Source organism: Monodon monoceros, unplaced genomic scaffold (genome assembly GCF_005190385.1).
Source record: "Monodon monoceros isolate NGI ecotype Baffin Bay Population unplaced genomic scaffold, NGI_Narwhal_1 Super_Scaffold_4, whole genome shotgun sequence".
NCBI classification, from domain to species: domain Eukaryota; kingdom Metazoa; phylum Chordata; class Mammalia; order Artiodactyla; family Monodontidae; genus Monodon; species Monodon monoceros.
In genome coordinates this window covers 43,985,640-44,005,813 of record NW_021703781.1, presented here as the reverse complement: position 1 = coordinate 44,005,813, position 20,174 = coordinate 43,985,640, and the positions used below count along the sequence as shown (strand labels likewise).

Sequence of the window (20,174 nt, the reverse complement as noted above, 5' to 3'; positions counted from 1 at the left end):
GGTTCAGTAGGGACAAGTTTGGACTTTGAAATCAGAAGACCTGAGTTCAGGTCCTGTTTGTGCCAGTACCTCCCAGTGTGTCCATAGGGAGTTCATAGTTACTAGGGAGGAAAAGGGATGGAGAGCAGGACAGCCTTGATGAAGTCAGTTTAACAAATCCTGGTAGAGTTTCTTTACTGGAGGATTTCCAGGAGCTTCTAACATACTAATGTGTACTGCTGGCCCTAGGAAGGATTATGGTATGCAGTTCCTAGGCTCATTTGATTTTTTTTTTTTTAAAGCATGGAGCCCTTTATCAGATTATTATTCCGCAAAGCATACTTAGGAAACACTGTCGTCACTGATTTCTATCTCTTAAACCTACGAACTTGTGCAGGTTTTTTTGCAGTTAGCACAACATTATTTTATTTTATTTTGTTTTTTACTTTTGGGGCACGCCCTGAGGCCTGTGGGATCTTAGTGCCCCGACCAGGGATCAAACCCGCGCCCCCTGCATTAGAAGTGCAGAGTCTTAACCACCAGACTGCGAGGGAAGTCCCAACACAACATTCTTTTGAGATTAAAAAAAAGTTAGCCCACTGTTGGAGAGTGTCTTTTCATCATGAGCTATAGCGGACAGTTAACTATTGGATATGATAGAAAATTTGAGAAAGAAAAAAAGACCCTACCTTTTTTTACTGAGGCGTAATTGACAAATAACCTTAGTTTTATATTCTACAATAATTTGATATGTGTGTACCCTACAAAGTGGTCACCACAATAAGTCTAGTTTCCGTCGGGCACCATATAATTGACTCCTCTTTCACCGATTTCACTCACCTCCAACCCTCCTCTCCTCTGGTAACCACCAATGTCTTCTCTGTATCTGTAAGTTTTGTTTTGTTTTGTTGTGGTTTTTTTTTTTTTTTTGGATTCCACATATAAGTGGTATCATATGACTTATTTCACTTAGCATAATACCCTCTAGATCCATCCATGTTGTCAAAAATGGCAGGTGTACACTTGGTGGGAATGTAAATTGATGCAGCCACTATGGAAAATAGTATAAGGGTTCTCAAAAAAATTGAAAGAGAACTACCGTGTGATCCAGCTATTCCACTTCTGGGTATTTACCTGAAGAACAGGAAAACACTAATTCAAAGAGGATATATACCCCTTTGTTCATTGCAGCATTATTTACAGTACCCAAGATATGGAAATAACCTGTGTGCATCCATGGATGAATGGCTAAAGAAGATGTAGTATATATATTTACAATGGAATGCTACTCAGCCATAGAAAACAAAAACAGAAACAAAAAAGCAGACCCTTTTTAGTGCTAGGTTGTGTATCATCAACTTTCGCATGTGGTGTTTAAAGTACTGACAACACCCCTGTGAAGGAGATATTTGATTATGTCCATTTTAGAGATTAATAAGCTGAAGTTCAAGTAGTAGGTTATACACGGAGATGCTGAAAGTCAAACTATGGTCTGTCTTTTGCCAAAGGCCATGTTTCATTAACCATGATGCTTTGTTAGAGAGCTAGGTCTTTTATTTTTAACTTTTCTTTTTTTTAAAATTTTAAATGATTATTACAAAATTAATACATGCTTATTAAAGAAAAGTAGGTGGGAGAGAAGTAGAAAATGTCCCCAGGCCCATCATGAAGTAGAACTTCAGTCAGTATGTGATATATTTCTTTCCCATTATTTTATGCAGTGTTATGTTCATTAACCATAATTGTGGTTAAATATATGTATATATAATATATACATTTTTATACATATATTTATACATAAATAAATTTATAAACCTTCGAATTCTGCTTTTGACTCTCCCCTCCAGATGTGCGTTTTGGTTACTGCCACATCACTGGTTAAGTATTTTAATAAATAAATATAGTAAACCAGGACTTGGAAACTTGTAGCTCTTTTATGCAAGCTGCCACTTGACCACGGGCAGGTTCCTTGACCTTCTGGTACTCAGTTTCCTCGCGCATAAGTGAGGGAGTTGGTTCAGAGCACTGATTTTGAAACTATGGTATCCCACGAAACCTCCTGGAGGCTGGGAGTAAAGATATCATCAGAGCAAGGAGGACCCTGGCCCTTCATTCCATCTGTTTCAACCTAAGCATCTACATTTATAACTCTCTTATAGATTTGGGGTTCAAGCACATTTGGAAAAAGGAACTCATTGATTTTTTTATAGAACAGTATAAAATTGTTGGACCAGATGATCCTGAAGCTCAACATTTCTGTGATTCTCTTTTATGATATCTATTAAGTTGTGTGCGTTCTTAATGTTTTAAAACATTTCTTCACCAGATAGAGTGGTAGAGTAAGCAGAGTTGATACATTCTTTAAGATGATCTCAGGAACCATGTAATAAGCACAAAAAGAATCACTGATCAGGGCTTCCCTGGTGGCGCAGTGGTTGAGAGTCCACCTGCCGATGCAGGAGACACGGGTTCGTGCCCCAGTCCAGGAAGATCCCACATGCCGCGGAGCGGCTGGGCCCGTGAGCCGTGGCGACTGAGCCTGCGTGTCCGGTGCCTGTGCTCCTCAACGGGAGAGGCCACAACGGTGAGAGACCCGCGTACCACAAAAAAAAAAAAAGAATCACTGATCAGTACCGAGCAATGTCTAAAGCACTGTCGAATTATTTCTTAGCAAATCTACCACTGCCTTTGACTTGATCCATCTCAGGTCCAATTTAATGCTCTTTTAGGGAAGACTAACCAGGGAATCAGTGGTCCCTTGAGCTAATACATGTTTGAAAACTATGGACTTTACCAGTACCTGATTTTCCATTTTCCTTATGCATGTTAAAGTTTTGCATTTTGAGGGGATTGATTTTCGAGTCCCAGTGTCTTGACTTTTTCTCTTGCCTCCACAGAAGGAAGAATCTTGTTCAAAAATGAGGTGAATTAATGCTCAAGCACTCAAGAACCCCGGACAGCTACATGAAGTGTTTAAAAACTGCCCTGACCATCTCGCCACACAAGTCTGTCATGAGGCCTGACAGGATGAGTGCACCACGGAGGCACAGTGTCCTGCCCTGCAGGAACGGTGACTGCTGACCTGCCGGGAGCAAGCGGGGGGCCGCGTGTTGTCTGCCAGTACAATGAAGGAAGTGGTTTATTGGTCACCCAAGAAGGTGGCAGACTGGCTGCAGGAGAATGCTATGCCAGAATACTGTGAGCCTCTGGAACATTTTACAGGCCGCGACTTGATCAACCTAACCCAAGAGGATTTCACAAAACCCCCCCTGTGCCGAGTCTCCTCCGACAATGGGCAGCGGCTCTTGCACATGATAGAGACCCTGAAGATGGAGCACCACTTGGAAGCACACAAGAATGGCCACGCCAATGGGCACCTCTGCATTGGCACAGACGTCCTCGCCCCAGATGGCAGCTTCAGCATCAAGGTCAAACCCAAGGGGATGCCAAATGGGTATAGGAAGGAGATGATAAAGATCCCCATGCCAGAGCCAGAGCGCTCCCAGTACCCCATGGAGTGGGGCAAGACTTTCCTGGCCTTTCTTTATGCACTTTCCTGCTTTGTTCTCACCACAGTGATGATCTCGGTCGTCCATGAACGAGTACCTCCTAAGGAGGTGCAGCCTCCACTACCGGACACGTTTTTTGACCATTTTAACCGGGTGCAGTGGGCCTTTTCTATTTGTGAAATTAATGGCATGATCCTTGTAGGACTCTGGTTAATTCAGTGGCTGCTCTTAAAATACAAGTAAGTAAAGCAAAAGCTTGCAGATTCAGTGATTGGGGTTTCTCACTGCAGATGTTTGATATTCATTGTTGGGAAATGAAATTTATCAAGCAGTGGGAATCAAAGCACATTTCTCTTTATTTTGTTTGTTTTTAAACCACATATTCTGTTGAACCAACTAAAGCTCTGGCCACTTTAAGAAAGTTCTGTGCTTGTTGCCTGTTTTGTACAAGATTCATACAGAATGATGAGTAGAATTGTTAGAGGTGAGGTTTTTCTATTTTCACTTCACAGGAAAGAAAACCCTCAGACATCTTCAGAGAGTACAGGCTATTGAACCACAGAAAAACTACCCAGTCTTGGTGTTTTTAACCCATCACATCAGTTGTCGACAGTTGGCCTATGGGCCATGAGTGGCTGTGTAGCTTTTCCCACACAGAGTCAGATATCTAGAACTTAGCAATATGTATTTAAAGATGTTTCACACAAAGAATTTAGAACAGCTAGTCCAGAGTGGCTTGGACTATTGGGAGAATGATACCCACAGGCAATGACTTTAGGTGGGATGTGGATGAACCTACATGGCTTTCCACCTTCTATAGAATGTGTGGAATTTAAAGCAGTATTCCATTCAAATTTCTCAGGGTTTTTATTTTTTTATGTTTTATTTTTTTGCGGTACGTGGGCCTCTCACTGCTGTGGCCTCTCCTGTTGCAGAGCACAGGCTCCAGACCCGCAGGCTCAGCGGCCGTGGCTCACGGGCCCAGCCGCTCCGCGGCATGTGGGATCTTCCCGGACCGGGGCATGAACCCGTGTCCCCTGCATTGGCAGGGGGACTCTCAACCACTGCGCCACCAGGGAAGCCCTCTCAGGATTTTTAAATAGGTATCTCCTTTCAATTTCAGGTGGATCCAAAGTGGCTTTCATGTCCCAAGTTCTAAACTCAATGCAGACAAGCTGTTTGCTTGGGTTGCCTGTAGCAAACTAAACACCTACATTGTCCTCATCTTTGGTGTCTGATTTTTTCCATTAGCGGAACATCTTTATGGCTTCCATGCATGGGAGTTGGAAACTGGTTTGCTAAGGATCTGAGTTTCTCTCTGGTGGACTGTGTTTCATGACCCACAGTATGGTTGAATATTAAGGAGATCATCTTAAATCAAGAAAAAATGCAGACTGAGAATTTATGTTGAACTTTAACGGAAATGATGAGTTTTTTCCTGGTACGTTTCATAAGGTCTGTGTTTTTTTACCTTATAAATTATGTATCTACAAGTGGAAATAAAAGCAATTCCTGACTCTGTGCCAGGAAAGGGCTATCTTAACCTTGTATAAAGGAAGTAATTTAAGTGGCCAGTTTTTTGGGGGGGATGGTTTGGCAATCCTGGAGTTTAAGCTAAATTTGAAATAGGAGCAATTGTCTGGGATGCATTTGATTTGGTGGAAGACTGTTTTTTGTTTGCTTTAGTTTTAAGAGGCTAAATAGATAAGAATAGGCCTTAGAAATATGAGATGCTCACAATTTATTAATTACATTCTTCTGGCTGTCAAACTTCAGTTCTGCTTTTGACTTTCAAGCTTTTTTCCCTAAAAGCTCGTTAGAAAACAATGCCCGTACGTTTTGCTGCTTCAGAGGCAAGGTCAACTCAAATTAGGTTTCCTGGGGTCTTCCTGATTTTTGTTGTTTTGTTTATATGAGTTTGTTTTCTGGTTTTTATCAAAATTCTTACATGCAAGCTAATAATTTACTGCCCCAGAATATGTCATTATGTACTTGTACATAACATGTGCAAGTTCAAATCTTTCACAGAACTGTGACTTTTGAATAATTTTATTCTTGTTCTAAGAAGTGTCCTAACCATAGGGATAATTTCTTTAAAGTATATTACTATTTATATTTCTCTCAGCAGGGACTTTTCCTCAAATCTGTTTCTCTTTAAGCTTTCTAATTTCATGTTTTACCGGTATTTATTGCTAATACTGTAGTCATTTGTATATTTAAATTGTTCTACAGCCATAAATCAGTTGACTCACACCTTGGGCAAAATTAACCCAGGGCTAGGACACAGGCAGCCTGGGCTCCAGCCCCAGCCATGCCCTCACATGGTGGGTGGTGTGGATGAATCTCCAAATCTCAGGAGCCTTGTTTTTCTCACAGATAAATAAAGACCTCTCAGTCTAGATGATTTCTATTGTTCTATACAACTGTGCTTTATTTGATTCTAACATTATTGAATGGGCCAGTTATGTCTGAGTATTATTAACTGCAGAGCATTTTTCATCCAGAGTGCATCCAACTAAGGATTCTTTAAGGTCCAACTAAGGTCTTTAAGGTCTTTAAGGTCTCTCTGGTTTCCACGTCAGCAGGATAACTCAGCTGTTGTCATGATAATCCTAAGCATCCCCACCCTTGTCCTGCTACTGGGACACATCTGTGGCTTCCCATCTCCATCCTTGAGACCTGTCTTCAGTGTGTGTGGCACACCAGACATGGAAGAGGTAGGAAGAAAGATAGAGCTTGACACACCAAGCAGTGGGTATTAATGAGCTCCCTTTCCCTGGCCTTCATAAAGAAGATTAAACTGTTTCATACAGTCAGAGATCCCTTGTTTCTAGTTATTTGGCTATGGCAGTGTAACAGTTTTATTATTAGGTATGTTGGGAAAATGGATCCTTCTGGTTATGGAATATTCTGTTTAAAAGTGATAACCTCTCATTTTGTGCTTGACTCTTCTGACACTTGACCCCTCTCCCCAACCTCCACCAGGAAGTTTGCTACTTAGGAGTATGTCCAGACCTCCTAGGAATTAAACCTGCCTGATCAGTAATTTCCAAAGGGACATTTTAATTTTACTTTGACTTTAAGAGTCTTGGAGCCTTAAAAAATCAGCCTATTCCTTCTTGCTTCTTTATCTTCTACTTTTTAGAGAAGAATCAGGGGCTGAAACTGTAGAGGATGACTTATTGAGAAATGATATGCCGGAATTTGAGCAACATCTCCTGACAGCAAACCCTTCAGCCAGATGTTCAAGGTGCTAGAAAACATTGGTGCCCGAATTTATGACATTGTGACATTTGGTTCTATCCTTATGCTGTATACAGTTGTCCTTTACTGTTAAACATAAGTTTTGTTTTTTGTACTTAAATTTTTTTTGCGTCCTTTCATTCTTAACATCTCCCCCTCATGTCTATATGTACATATGCTGATATATACATAGGTCCACATGGGGCTTCCATAACGTTGTGAAGTTGGAAAGCAACAACAATGCCTGTCCTTGACAACTTTTTGATTTTTAAAATTGTAAATAATGTTGTCTCCCCATTTAGAATTGGACTTTCAAGCCACTGACTAGGAAAAATTCCTGGGAAATCTCTGCATTTGTGTCAGACTTCACTGCAAAACAGGTATCCCTTGTTTTAAGAAAGTGTGATTAAAGAATATGTTAAAGGGACAGATTTGGTAGGGACTTTCCATGCATGGCTATATCGTAGCTGACACGATGGCACCCAAATGTGATACAGGTGGCTCAGCGCTATTAGGACGTTGTAAACGCCCACCAAGAAGGCGGCCAAGGAGCAGGCTGGCAGAATTTCCAAGCCAAGAATTTTCTAGCCACTTGAGAAGGCATTATGACTTAGTATGGTGGTCATAGGTACCTCAAACTCAACTTTTCTAAAACCAGATTTGTCATTTTTTTCTTTCAACTTCTTTTTCCTCCTATGTGGGCAGTGACATTTCCTAGAAACCTAGAACTTCTCGGTTCCTTCATATAAATAGTCACTAAGTTCTGTCCATTCTAATTTCAGATTCATTACCTCTTTCCATTCCTACTTAGTGATGAACAGCGGGTGCTCATATGGAGGCCCAGTTCCTTAGCCTGAAGCCTAGGGTCCTTCATAATCTGACCCCAGGCTGTTCGACCTCATCTCCAGCTCCTCTACTCCACGGTTTTCCTTGAACACTTCAAGCTCATATCACAGTCCATTCTATTCACTGTGTGTGTATCTCCTTCATTGCTAGACTTTTAAGTTCCCCAAGGGAAAAGACCAGATCTTTTTTGTCATTCATCTTTATATCACACTGCCTGATACAGAGTCTGGCACATAGAAAGTGCTCATTTAAAATTCATTCATTCATTCAACTTGTATTCACTGAGAACCTACTGTGTGCCAGGCACTGTGGTAGACCCTGAGGGTGCTGCAGTGAGCAGAGGCCCCTGATATTCTCACATCAGCTTGTATTCTGACCAGGGTGTAACAGTCGTGAACAAATGAATATATAATACCAGGCAGTGATAAGAGAAATGGAGGAAAATAAAGCAGTCTAAAGGGTTAGAAAGTGTTGGGGATAGTGGGGAGGAGGTGGTATTTTAGACTGGGTGATCAGAAAAGTCCTCTAATGAGGTGACAGTTGAGCAGACACCCGAATCAAATGGGGGTGTACCAAGTAGGTGTTTGGGGCAGGAGCAGTCAAGACAGGAGGCACAGCAAGTACAGAGTCTCTGAGGTTTACCTGGGGAATAGCCACGGGCCTGTGTGGCCAAACGAGCTGGGAGGAAGCAGTGACACGGGGTCAGGGAGGTATGGATGGCATCGTGGGCTGTGGAAAAAGAGGCAGGATTTTTGTTCCAAGTGTGATGATGTCATTAGGGGAGAATGATGTCAACAGATTGGTATTTTAAAAGAAGCCCTCTGGCTGCCGTTTAGAGAATAGGGAAGCAAGAGTGGAAGGCGGGGGATGGGTGTTAGGATGCCATTACAAATGGTCCAGTTGGAAGATGACCGCGACTTAGACTCACGTTTGGCCAATGAATACATTTTGTGCTGGGCTGTGGGGAAGGGATAAACTTCCTAGAAGCTATGGCTTCTGTTACATTTAGAACTCCTTAATCTTTTATAGCCACAGGGCTGACTTCTGTTACAGTATCTCATACAGGGTTTTGGGGTCTCTCTGTGAATCTCTGAATTTTATTTGAAATTTAATGAGGAATGAACCATAGATTGAGATAGAATTCACTAATTTGAGAGTTCTCTCAACGTTGCTTGAATATATTTTACTTCAGAGCAAAGTCAGGTGATGTGTATATTTGTTTTCTGTCATGGCTGCTTTTAGATCAGATATTTGCCTAAAAGGAGTAGCACAAGTCAGGTGGGGAGTGAGGGTAGATAGTAAAACGATGAATTAAGTATTGCAGGATATATTGATCCACTGGTGGTGTAAAGATTTGAAGAAAAAAGAAAAGGAGCCATTGGATAGTTGGGATGTGGGGTGGAGTTGAAAGAGCTTTGTGGTTGAGGCATTTTGGGCATGGAGTAGAATATTCTGGCATAAACAGTTGTATAGAGTTATGGAGAGAGTGGTAGAATGGTCACCAAGTAGGTTCTTTGAAAACTGATCTCATACCAAAAGGAAAGGAGCTAGAGAAGGAAGTGCTGTTGGCAGATCCTGCTTAAGACTTGACATCTCTATTCGGAACTGTTTCTGGGGGCTTCCTTGATCCCGAAGGAAGGAACAGATACAGTTTTCCAGTGTGGCTTTCCCAGGATTACACTCTGAGAGTACTGCAGTGGATTTTTAGATGTTTGGCAGCAGTATGTTTTTTATGTTGGGAGACTGCTTTGGAAAAGACTTACTTTGTATTTTATCCTTTGGTAAATGCCCTGGGTTTGGAGGCCTTATTTGTTAGGAGGGTGTCTGCCAACATAAGAAGGTTTATCTACAGCATTTGCCTCTCTCCTGTGAATGGAATGTAATTTCCAAGGACAGAAGCCTTGTGCTGATTGGCAACTGCTGCTGTCAGGTGCTAATTTGATTTTTTTGTTTGTTTCTTTTGTGTCTTATTCAACAGGCTAGACTCCACTAACATTTATCTTTCATTTTACCCCAGTTTGATTGCATCAGTGTTTCTTTTCACATTAAGTTGATTGGATCAAAGTACTTATCTCTTTCCTCTTCTACTCCCCAAGGTAGTTTATGACCACAGTTACTGTCAACATTTTTTCAGTTGTTTTTAAGTCTCTGATGGTTGTGACTAAGTTACGTTCTTGAAAGCTGTTGATGTAGAGCATTTGAGATGAAGCAGGTCCCTTCAATAGAGTTTATTTTCCAAGTTCCAGAAGAGCCTTTTTTTTTAAGGCTGTTTCACTTTATTAGAAATCGTTGGTACATTGTGGACCACTAGGCTAGGCTGGTCTCTAATGGAACTTCAGGGCATCTTTACGTTTAGTAATTCATCAAGAGTTATTGAAGACTGGTGCTAGGGATGTAGCAGTGAGCAAAACAAAGCTACATAGAGGTTATCTCCTGGGGGATTTTTGTTTGTTTTCACAGTAACATCTCAGGTTTTTAAAGTGTGTGTTGTCCAGACTCTATCCTAAAGTATAAAACTCATGAGGACAAAAATTCCCTCATGTTATTGCTTTGGGGGCATCTAGCACATTATTTAATTGGCTGATAGACTGTCATATTCCTCTCCAGCCATAAAGCAAGTTAAGAGCTCATGGATCGTCCCTTCCCTTCCTTTCCTCTCTCTCTTCACATGTACCTGCATCTATTATATACTTACTCAAAGTCTGTTTTCTTCTGTTCCTTTTCATCCATGTTGTCAAAAATCATTATCGCCCTGTTCAAACGGCAGATTCCAAACATTTGAGTAATGAGAATTTTTTTTTTTTTTACATGCTCTGTCATTTCATCCAATCAACTCTTTAAGCAGTGTGTTCTCTTGTCTCAGTGAAGATACCTGAGACACAGAAAAGCTGTTGACTTGCCCAAGATCCCACACAGAATATTTTGAGGATTGAAGGCTTTTCAGTATAAATCCAGTCTCATAGTGTCCTGGTATAATAGGCATCTGTCCTCTGGAAATGTGTTTTCTTAGCAGATATAGTAGCATAGATTCAACATGCAGAGGACAGATAGAATGAAAACAGATCAGTCCTGTGTTGGATAATAAGGTTTATGTGTCATATACCATCCAGGAGACATTCATACTTGCCCCAGGGTGGACCTGCCAAACCTGAAAGCTATCCCAACTTGGCTGTTCCACAGTAGTTTGTAGAAAGCGTACTGAGTCCTGTCCTACTTGACTGCTGTCCTGTGACCTCCTAGGTATGGTGTGGCATGGGCCCTACTCACCATGGGTCTGGGAAATGCCCTCTGCCTCCATGCAGTCACGCTTTTCCACTGAAGACTGCTGACCAGGCGCGCCCAACCTTAGACTTTTTCTTGCTGTTTCTAGCAAGTTTTCTCCCCTTGATTCTGACCCTGGGCGGCAGAGCCCGGGGTTAAGATCCTGTTTTCCTTCCTGGGGACCTTCCCTGTCCCATTATCTTCCCGTGTAATCTGGGCGTCCTAGGCTTTTGCAGGCCTCTGCTCACCCTCCTTGGAGTGGGGAAGGACAGTCACTCTAGGCACTAGATTCAGTTCCAGGCTCTACCTCACTTCTCATTCTCACTTTGTTAGCTCACAGATGGACTTACCCACTTTCACCTCTTCTAATTTTTACCAGTTTAGGTCTCAAGACCTAAATACTAGCCTAAACCCTAGGAATTGTAGGGAAGCTAAATTCAGTAATTCCAGCAATTTAGGTTTTAAGTTAACATAAATATTATAAGAGGCTTTTTAAACTGAGACTTAGGATAAAAGGGAGAGAAAGCAAAAAAAAAAAATTGGTGCAATAAATTAGTTTTCCTGAGTTAATTTTTATTTATGACACAAAAGGAAAAACTAAGTAGTGTATCTTGCCTGTAGGCCAATTAGAAGATAAACAAAAAAATTTACTTACGTTGCCTGAGATAAATAATGCTAACATCTGGTTTCATATTCCTTTTCATATTTTTCTGTATGCTCATATAGGTGTAATCGACATATGTGTGTACTTTTAAGTAGTATCACATTTGCCTTGTATTTTACAGTGTGCCCAGGGATCATCTCTTTCCCTCTTCTCTTAAAAAACCACCAGGGATGTCTGTCTAAGTATTCATGCTCTTATTTAGAAGTCACCACATATGTCCCCCCTCAACCTGTTTGTATCATGGTAATGGTAGTTAAGCATTCAGTTATACTGTAAATCTTACTGGTTTGAGATCATCTTATCCCTATAGCCATCTACTAACTGAGGTGAATATGGTCAAATTACTTAAATACTTAGAGTAGCATTGTTTCCTCACTACAAAATGGGGACAATAAAATAGTGTCTTATCTCAACGTTGTTGTGTGGATGGAGTGAGATAATGTGTATAAAGCACTTAGCTGAGTCCTTGGCGTCCTCCTGGTTCCCAAGCCTGCCCCGCCCCCATCCTCATCTTAGTAAATGGCATCTCTGTCCTGCCCCATTCTCAGGCCAAACGCCTCGGTTTTGTTGTTGGTATTCGCTTCCACCCCACATCTGGTCTGTTAATCCCACCACTTCTCGCCACCTCTGTTGTTGCCCTGGGTCTAACCAACGTCGTCTCTTACGTGGGTTGTTGCAGGAGCTTCCTACGGGTCTCTCTGTTTCCATTCTTGTTTCCCTTAAGTCACTTGTCAACTTGGCAGAGAGAATGTGTCACTGTACAGTAAGCTGGTGTATGTCACTCTTCTCCCACCTCATACAGTTTTTTTTTTTTTTAATAGTTTCAGTTTTACTTTTTTTTAAATTTATTTATTTATTTTTGGCTGCGTTGGGTCTTTGTTGCTGTGCACAGGCTTTCTCTAGTTGTGGCGAGCGGGGGCTACTCTTTGTTGCGATGCATGGGCTTCTCATTGCCGTGGCTTCTCGTTGCAGAGCACGGGCTCTAGGCGCGTGGGCTTCAGTAGTTGTGGCACGTGGGCTCAGTAGTTGTGGCTCACGGGCTCTAGAGCCTAGGCTCAGTAGTTGTGGCTCACAGGCTTAGTTGCTCCATGGCATGTGGGATCTTCCCGGATCAGGGCTGGAACCTGTTTCACCTGCATTGGCAGGTGGATTCTTAACCACTGTGCCACCAGGGAAGTCCCCTCATACAGCTTTTAGGTCAGAGGTCCTTATGGTGACCAAGGAGGTCCCTCCAGACCTCATGTCCTCACGCACTCTGCTCCCTGACCCCTGTGCCAACACCCACACATACTAGCCTTTGTTTGGAATCTTCTTCCCCAGACGTCCTCATGGTTAACCCCCTCATATGCAGGGACACCTTCCCTGATCAGCTTAGCCCCAAATTGTAACCTCCCATCCTCCAATGACACTCTTGCTTCATTTTACCCTTTAGCACTTACCTAACATGCTGTATATCATCTATCTTGTTTATTGCCTGCCTCCCCCCCTAGAATATAAGTACCACAGGGCAGGCTTTTTGTCCATTCTGTTCACTGCTGTATTTCCAGTGCCCAGAATAATGCCTAGCATATATATATATTTGTTATGAGAATAAATAAATAATAATAGCAGCAGCTAACATTAATTGAGTATTGCACTATGATGATTACTGTGCCTAGAATTCAGTAAATGTTAGCCATTGCTGGTGAAGTATGTGCTTATTATGTTTTTAGAATCCAACCCCCTGTTAAAAAGAAAATGTTACTTTTAAGGGTAATCCTTTAGCTTAAGAGCAAACATTCATTGTTGAGTTCTGCCCGCTGTGACTGAACAAGCCTTAAGAATGTGATTCAAGGTGAGTTTTGATGAAGGGAAGGAATGAAGAAAGATCTGTATACATATACGTATTTGTGTTATGTGTACACATACATATTTGTATTATGTATACACACATATGTATATATGCGTACATACTATTTTTGTTAATAGCCTAAAATACTAACAAGAAATGTAACTTGTTTGGTACTTATATATGCAGCAGTTTCTGGAGGCTACTTGATTTTAACTCTTCATAACTCAAGTAGATCATATTGATGTTGTCTTTCATATCTTACAGCGTAACATTTTTTCTTTATGTTACAATCTATATTTAACTCAGGAAATAATATTTTTTTAAAAAGATGGCTTAAGTGGGGACAATTTTATAATATGATCTGTTCTTTGCAAGTTCCCTAAACTAGTATGGATCATTTCCTGAACTTAATTTTTGCATTATATTGCAGACCTTTTACATGGGACTTAGAAAAAAATATAAGCCACTAAGCCACTACCTTTTTTTTTTCCTTTTAACTTGACAATTTCATTAGTGAAAAGAGGAACTAATTGAAAACCTGGAGACCTGGGTTTTGTTGTGGCTGTCTCATTGACTGACGCTCTGGCCCCAGGCTAGTACTTAAACTCTTTACATCTTACTTTTTCCTTCTGTAAAATAGTATATGCTAAACAGCAATGTGGTTAACATAGCTAATACCAAAGATGCAAAAATCTCTTTGAGTTGGATTTTTTTAAGGCAAAGAGGCACCGTGCGTGTACAGACACATTTCTGGGCCGGGTACATGGGTCCCTCTCATTCTCCTGATTCATGAGCTGCCATCCTCCTGTGTGCACACCCAGGAAGTATTAGGCGAGTCTGGATCTCCCGGGAGAGCATGTGTTTTTACTTTTCTGTTTACTCTAGAGCATTTATTCCTTCCTTTTTGTTTTACAACCCTTTCCTTGGGATTTTCCTTCTTAAAGTACCAAATTAAGCCCTGGGTTTTCATGATTCACCATCTGGAGCAGTTGAGACTCCTGTGATGGGTAGAAAGCCCAGACAGGGCAATGAGGAGACGGGGGAGGCAAGGGAGGAAGATGGTAGGACTCACAGTCCTTACTTGGATGAATGCCGCCATCTTGGCAGGTGTCATCACTTAAAATATAAGTGCAGAAACGATGCAAAGTGAAGGATTGGTGAGCATCAGCAAAGGTTCATTCTGGCAGATAAATTAAAGAGTTTAAAGGACAAACATTTATGGGAAGAAGCAGGAAAGCACTGTCAGAGGGAGTAAAAAGTGAAGCTGTTAAGCACAGAACCGCAGGTGTTGCCCATATTACCGGTACCGTCATGAGTCTCACTGGGACTAAAACATAAGTAAAGAGCAGCTTTCTTTAAGAGCTTTTCCTCTAACAGAAGGAATGAGGGCCTCTGTTGGTAATGGTGATGCCAATCTTACTATTAAAAATACCGTAAAATACAAAACAAGTTCTGAAGTGATTTGGAGGATGAAGTAGCTCTGCCCAGTTGGGAACATGTAGGAGGCTTCACGCAGAGGTGGTATTTGAGGTAGGTGGATAGAGTAACAGGAGAGGCCAGGGAAAGAGATTTGCTGGCAAAAGCAAGAAACTAGGGTTTTAGGGAACGGATGAGTGGGGCTCGTTTTGCCCAGGGCAGTGGAATTCAGGTCTGCAAGATAAAACAGTTAAGGTAGCTTGGGGTCATGTTGAGCAGTTGTCATAATCCAGGGAATCCACGGACTAGTAGCAAGGAACTAAAGGGAGGAAAACAGATTTAAGAAACTCTTTGGAGTTAGCTTCAACAGAATGTGGGAATGGGAGTGGGAGGCTATGAAGAAAGTAAAATGGAAGATGGCACCAGGCACCTTCTTTAGAATAGGTGGTCTCTCAGAGACCTGAGTGACAGGCAGTGTTCCAGGAGTCCAGGCAGAGGGAATGGCTGGCACAGAGATCCTACCTAAGGCAGGAGGGACTTGGGGTGATGTGTTCAGTTGCACCAAGGGCATCGGACTGGAGTTGAGGAATGGCGGGGAGAGCAGTGGAAGGTGAGCTTAAGAGAGAGGCAGGCCAGATCATCTAGGGCCTCATGGGCTTGGCAAAGGATTTGGATTTTATTCAAAATATATCTGGCAACTATTGGAGGGTTTTAAAGGACATACTCTGTTTAACTGTTTCAAACAAAAGATGATTCTGGCTGCTCTTTGTAGAAAGGATTTTAGGGAGGCACAAGTGGAATTAGTGACACTAGGTCAAAGGTCATAGTGGAAGTTCAGGCGAGATAGAATGTTGAGAAATGGATGACATTTCAGAATGACTGACCAAACACTGGGGGGGGACGTAAAGCATATCTAACTGGGCACGGACTGTGCAAACGATAATGAAGAATGGACAGTTTCCTTCTGGATACCTAGAAGGATTTTTTTCAGTACTTTACTAACTAACATGGTTATCATTAAATAACTATCAGAAGTGCTTATTTTGTAGAGGTCTGGGTCAATACAAAATATGACATAAAACACTAAGTGAAAAATCTGAGTTAAGTGGATTTTGATATGTAGCTTAAATGTGATCGGATGTTGGCTCATCGATTGGAACACAACAGTGTAGTCTCAAAATGAAATTGGGATTTCTTACACAATTTGAAGCCATTTCCTGAATCTTTTTGTCTTGTGTAATGTATTTATATTTCACCTTAGACTCTCTGAAACTGCAATTTCCCCATCTGTAAAATAAGGATCATAGCCTTGCATTGCAGGTTATTTTAAGAATTAAATGACACAGAGCTTGGCGTAGAGGAGGAATTTGGCAAAACCCTAGTTACTGTTAATAACAGTCTGGGGAAATTCCTCAGTAGCATTTCTCTGAATCATTAAGAAAGATACCGTTTTGCTGGCGAGGAAGCCAATTTCCAAAGAAGTTAATTGAGATGATTCAAATCATCATGCGAGCCTTTGCTAAAGGTAGAGCCAGCATCTGTGTGAAGATAAGCTGGAGACGCCTTGTCCCTGTGGCATATACTGGAGGGACCTGAACTGCGCACCGGCCTCCATGATTGCTCCAGAGATGTGGGCCTCCCTGATCCTGGTCCAGATACATGTGCTGTCCCCCGTGTTTATCGCCTCCTACTTTGGGATTGTTGCTTAGTTCCACTGCTGTGTCTCAGGACCTGTTTGTTTCAAGAGCTGGCAGAGCAGGTCTGAGCACTGAAAGAATTGTGTGTCTTCTGGCTACAGCTCAGAAAGAGACAACTTGCGGGAAACAAAAGAACTTGCCAGTATTTTAATTTTACTTTCCAGTATATTCATTTCTTTCATCGTTTTTTCTTTAGAATTTTAGACCATTGTATCAAATGCCAGAAACAAAGCAGTACTGCTATTTTAAGCCTGTATTTGGTAGTAATTAATCAGGTTCTGTGTACTTTTTCCTCCTTAAGTAGGGATAGTAAAAGGTTTAATAAAGTTATCCTGGACCTAACATAACATACCATTCTAACAAGTCTTAATGATTATCTATAAAATATTAACACTTTTATTCATATTTCCTTATCGAATTTAACAATAATGAAGAATGGACAGTTTCCTTTCTCTTGCATTATATTGCAGACCTTTTACATGGGACTTAGAAAAAAATATAAGCCACTACCTTTTTTTTTTTTTTAATTTAACAATGTTTTTCTTTTCTGTCAGAGCAAGTAGTAATGAGCCTATTACTCAAATACTTGAGAGAAGAATAATCGTGACCAAGTACAAGCGTCTGTGACGTGATAGTCATTGCAGAGTGCAAGCAGATAGGAAACAGGCTTCTTTCCAACATGAAAGGAGAGATATATCCCATGTGAGAAGAACAGCATTGTGGTTTTGAGAATTATAATGTGCATATTGTCCTTGGCATTTGCTTAATCTCTGGAAATACCTCATTAATGTTTCCTCTGTGGCTTTTTTGTTGTCTTGTTACATTTTTAACTACTTTAAACCTTTTTTCTTTAAAGCACATCTTGAACTTTTAAACTTAAGTGAGAAAGAATTCTAATGTGTGAAATTGTTTGATTAAGGAAAAATACCTTAACAGGATACAAGTTTTTGAAACACTTTTATATCCTGCTTTTTAAAGTTTATGGTAGGAGATTCTTGTTTAAAATTATACATTGAAGATATTCTAAGCTTACTTTCAAAAAGATTAATACCAAAGATCAGAAGATTCTTATTAATAGTCACTTCCAACTTGTCACCATGTGAATATTGATGGAGTCACATTGATAAAATCATTTGACTTTTTCACTTCAAGTCAAAGAGTAAATGTGACTGAATCTTTAATGTTTGATACTTTTAAAGTATTTTTTGTTAAAGAATTTGTCTTTTCTCATCCATTATCATTTTTTCATATACCTCATTCTCAGGTAATCCTAAGTCTTTTCACTGCTTCTCAAATGTGACTCAAGTTTGAGATATGGAAATAGTTACTGGTGTTTGTGTGTGCGTGTGTGTATCTTATGTGCACCATGAAACCATCAGGCAAAGGGATTTAAGATAGTAATCTTTCCCAAAATGGAGTGATAGGAGTCATTTTATTTGCTTCTCTTCATCTAAAGAGATTAACATATCTAAATAGACTTAACAGTTTTCTGTTGTAGATGTTTTTCATATAGTTCAAGTAAAATGGCAAGTAATTTCTGTTTGTTTGAACAGGATGGTGAGAGAGGGCATTTTCTTTTTGAGAAAAATGATCATCGTGTCTTACAATGTAAAATTCACGCGGGTATTTCAAGTTATTTTGGTAAGACATTTATAGTCTAGTAATATTCTCTAGTATTGTCCCTCTTTATATTGTTTAATTATACTGTGCTTTTCATCAAGTGAAATTAGAGGCACATACCTTTATAAAAGACAGCTTTATGCTGAATAAATTCTTGCCCTTGGAGGTGGCAAGCACAGCTTTAATAAGAGAAAATGAGACATTCTCTGTGGTAAGCAGTTTTGACCCAGTTTCTAAAATCTGGGTAAAGAGGCACAACACCCAGGCTCTACCCGTACAACCTAAGGACCTTACATGAACTGTGTAGTTATGAATGAAATACTAATACAGTTATGTGGGTTATTTTTAAATTAATTTCTAATCACACAGGCGACATATCACTTCATTCCTCTTGTTAAAAAATACAAACGATACAAATTCTCCTCCAGTAGGAATGTCCATCCTGCATAAAAATAGAGGCACATTGTACAATTATAGAGTGAATGTTCAGTATCCTCAGAGGAAAGCCTGTTCACTGTTTCTAAAAAATGTGTGTTTATTTATGTTAGGTTGCCCTGGGCCAAGGAAAAATTTGAACCCCTCAAGGTTGAAGAGGAGGAGACCCACAGGACTGTGATTCTGGCCTGTGGTAGAACAAGATAGAACAGGTAGAATTAGAAGGGAAGGAACATTCTTGTTCAAGGATACACTTAAGTTTGTACAACTTAATCTAGTTAAAGCCAAACCTATGTGGAAATTGCTATTAGGAGAAGTTATCAAACTCAATATACATGTTCACATATACATATCAAATAATTTCATTAGAACCACCAATAAACTTGAAATGGAAAAGATGTGTGATTCTAATTCTTGCTTATTTTGTGATTCATCCACAAAATGTATACATTTGTTGACTGCCACTGTGCATGGATGGCAGGGATTTTCCGTACATCATTTCTAATGTTCTTATTTCTGGTTTACAGATTAGGAAACTGAGACTCAGAGATGTCAATAGTCTATCCCAAGGCCACATAGTTAGCAGAGAGAGGTTGGATGCTATCACTGAGACAGGCTCTTTTCTTGGCATCATGCTACCTTGGAGATCTGCTAAGATAATCAGTTTCTGGGATGTACAAGTACAGTGGTTTAATGTCTTTGGCTCATTAAATGTCAGAAAAGTTTTGAATTCTCATTTTAATATCATTGTAATTTTCTGAACATCTTTTTTATGACAGAAAAGACACTCTCTAAATGTTTAACCACAGGTACTGAGTCAGCTCTGACCCATCAGAATAGGCCCTACTTGTACGTCAGTTGAATGTCAACTCATGTTTAAGGCCTCAGGAAGCCCAATTAATAGCAATATAGAGTGTTTTAAACTCCTCTGGCCTTAAAGTTAATATTTAAAAAGAAAAAACAGAATCATTCTCAAAATCCTCACCTTAATCTGCTCTTAGCTATAGTTATAAAATTCTGATTTCAATCTCTCAAGTAGTTTTGGGGTTTGTTTGTATTGTTGGGTCATTGAAAACTTGAAGTAAATGAACCTGCAAAATTTCATGACTGAGTGTCTGCCCTGTTTTTCCCTTTTTCTAGGTCTATTATTAGCAGAAGATTTTTCTGCATAGTTGGCACGCTGTACCTGTATCGGTGTATTACAATGTATGTAACTACACTCCCAGTACCCGGTATGCATTTCAACTGCTCTCCGAAGGTAAACCATTCCTTGCTGTAATTTCCCTTTTTGTTTGTTTCTCATCTTGCCCAGGGGTCCTTTGATGTAGGCCAAAGGTAAAAATTTCTTTAGAATAGAATCAAGTCCCTTTGCCTTCATCTGGGAACGTCACTAAGCAATACAGCTAGGTGGCCCCCACCCTTCTTAAAATTCCCAAAGCCCAGTGCTTCGCAGCTGGGGAAATATGTGGTCTAGTTAGTGTGATGGAAGCAGTTAAGCTTTGTGTGTGGGCATAGCTCTTTGGTTTCCTGCCATACTTTTAAAATATCATTCGCTCCCTTGATACAGATCCAGAAGCTTTTATATGCGTTTTCCCTCTCTTAGATGGAAGGTTCTGTTTCAAATGATATTTTTTCCTTCTTTCTATTAATCCCTACAGTGGGAATCCGTAACA

The 20,174-nt window shown here is 40.4% G+C and overlaps 1 protein-coding gene across 16 annotated transcripts in view; it reads left to right on the top strand.

Moving 5' to 3' along the window:
- SGMS1 (sphingomyelin synthase 1) overlaps positions 1 to 20,174 on the top strand; it is a 290,473-nt gene that overhangs the window by 249,274 nt on the left and 21,025 nt on the right. For 15 of the 16 annotated variants that reach the window (XM_029245156.1, XM_029245161.1, XM_029245154.1 and 12 more), the window contains 2 exons: positions 2,877 to 3,727; positions 19,642 to 19,759. In XM_029245156.1, the coding sequence (XP_029100989.1) occupies positions 3,105 to 3,727; positions 19,642 to 19,759 (741 nt within the window). In that variant the 5' untranslated portion in view covers positions 2,877 to 3,104. Of the gene's footprint in view, positions 1 to 144; positions 148 to 2,876; positions 3,728 to 19,641; positions 19,760 to 20,174 lie in introns of all 16 variants that reach the window. The other variant, XM_029245167.1, reaches the window with a different exon arrangement.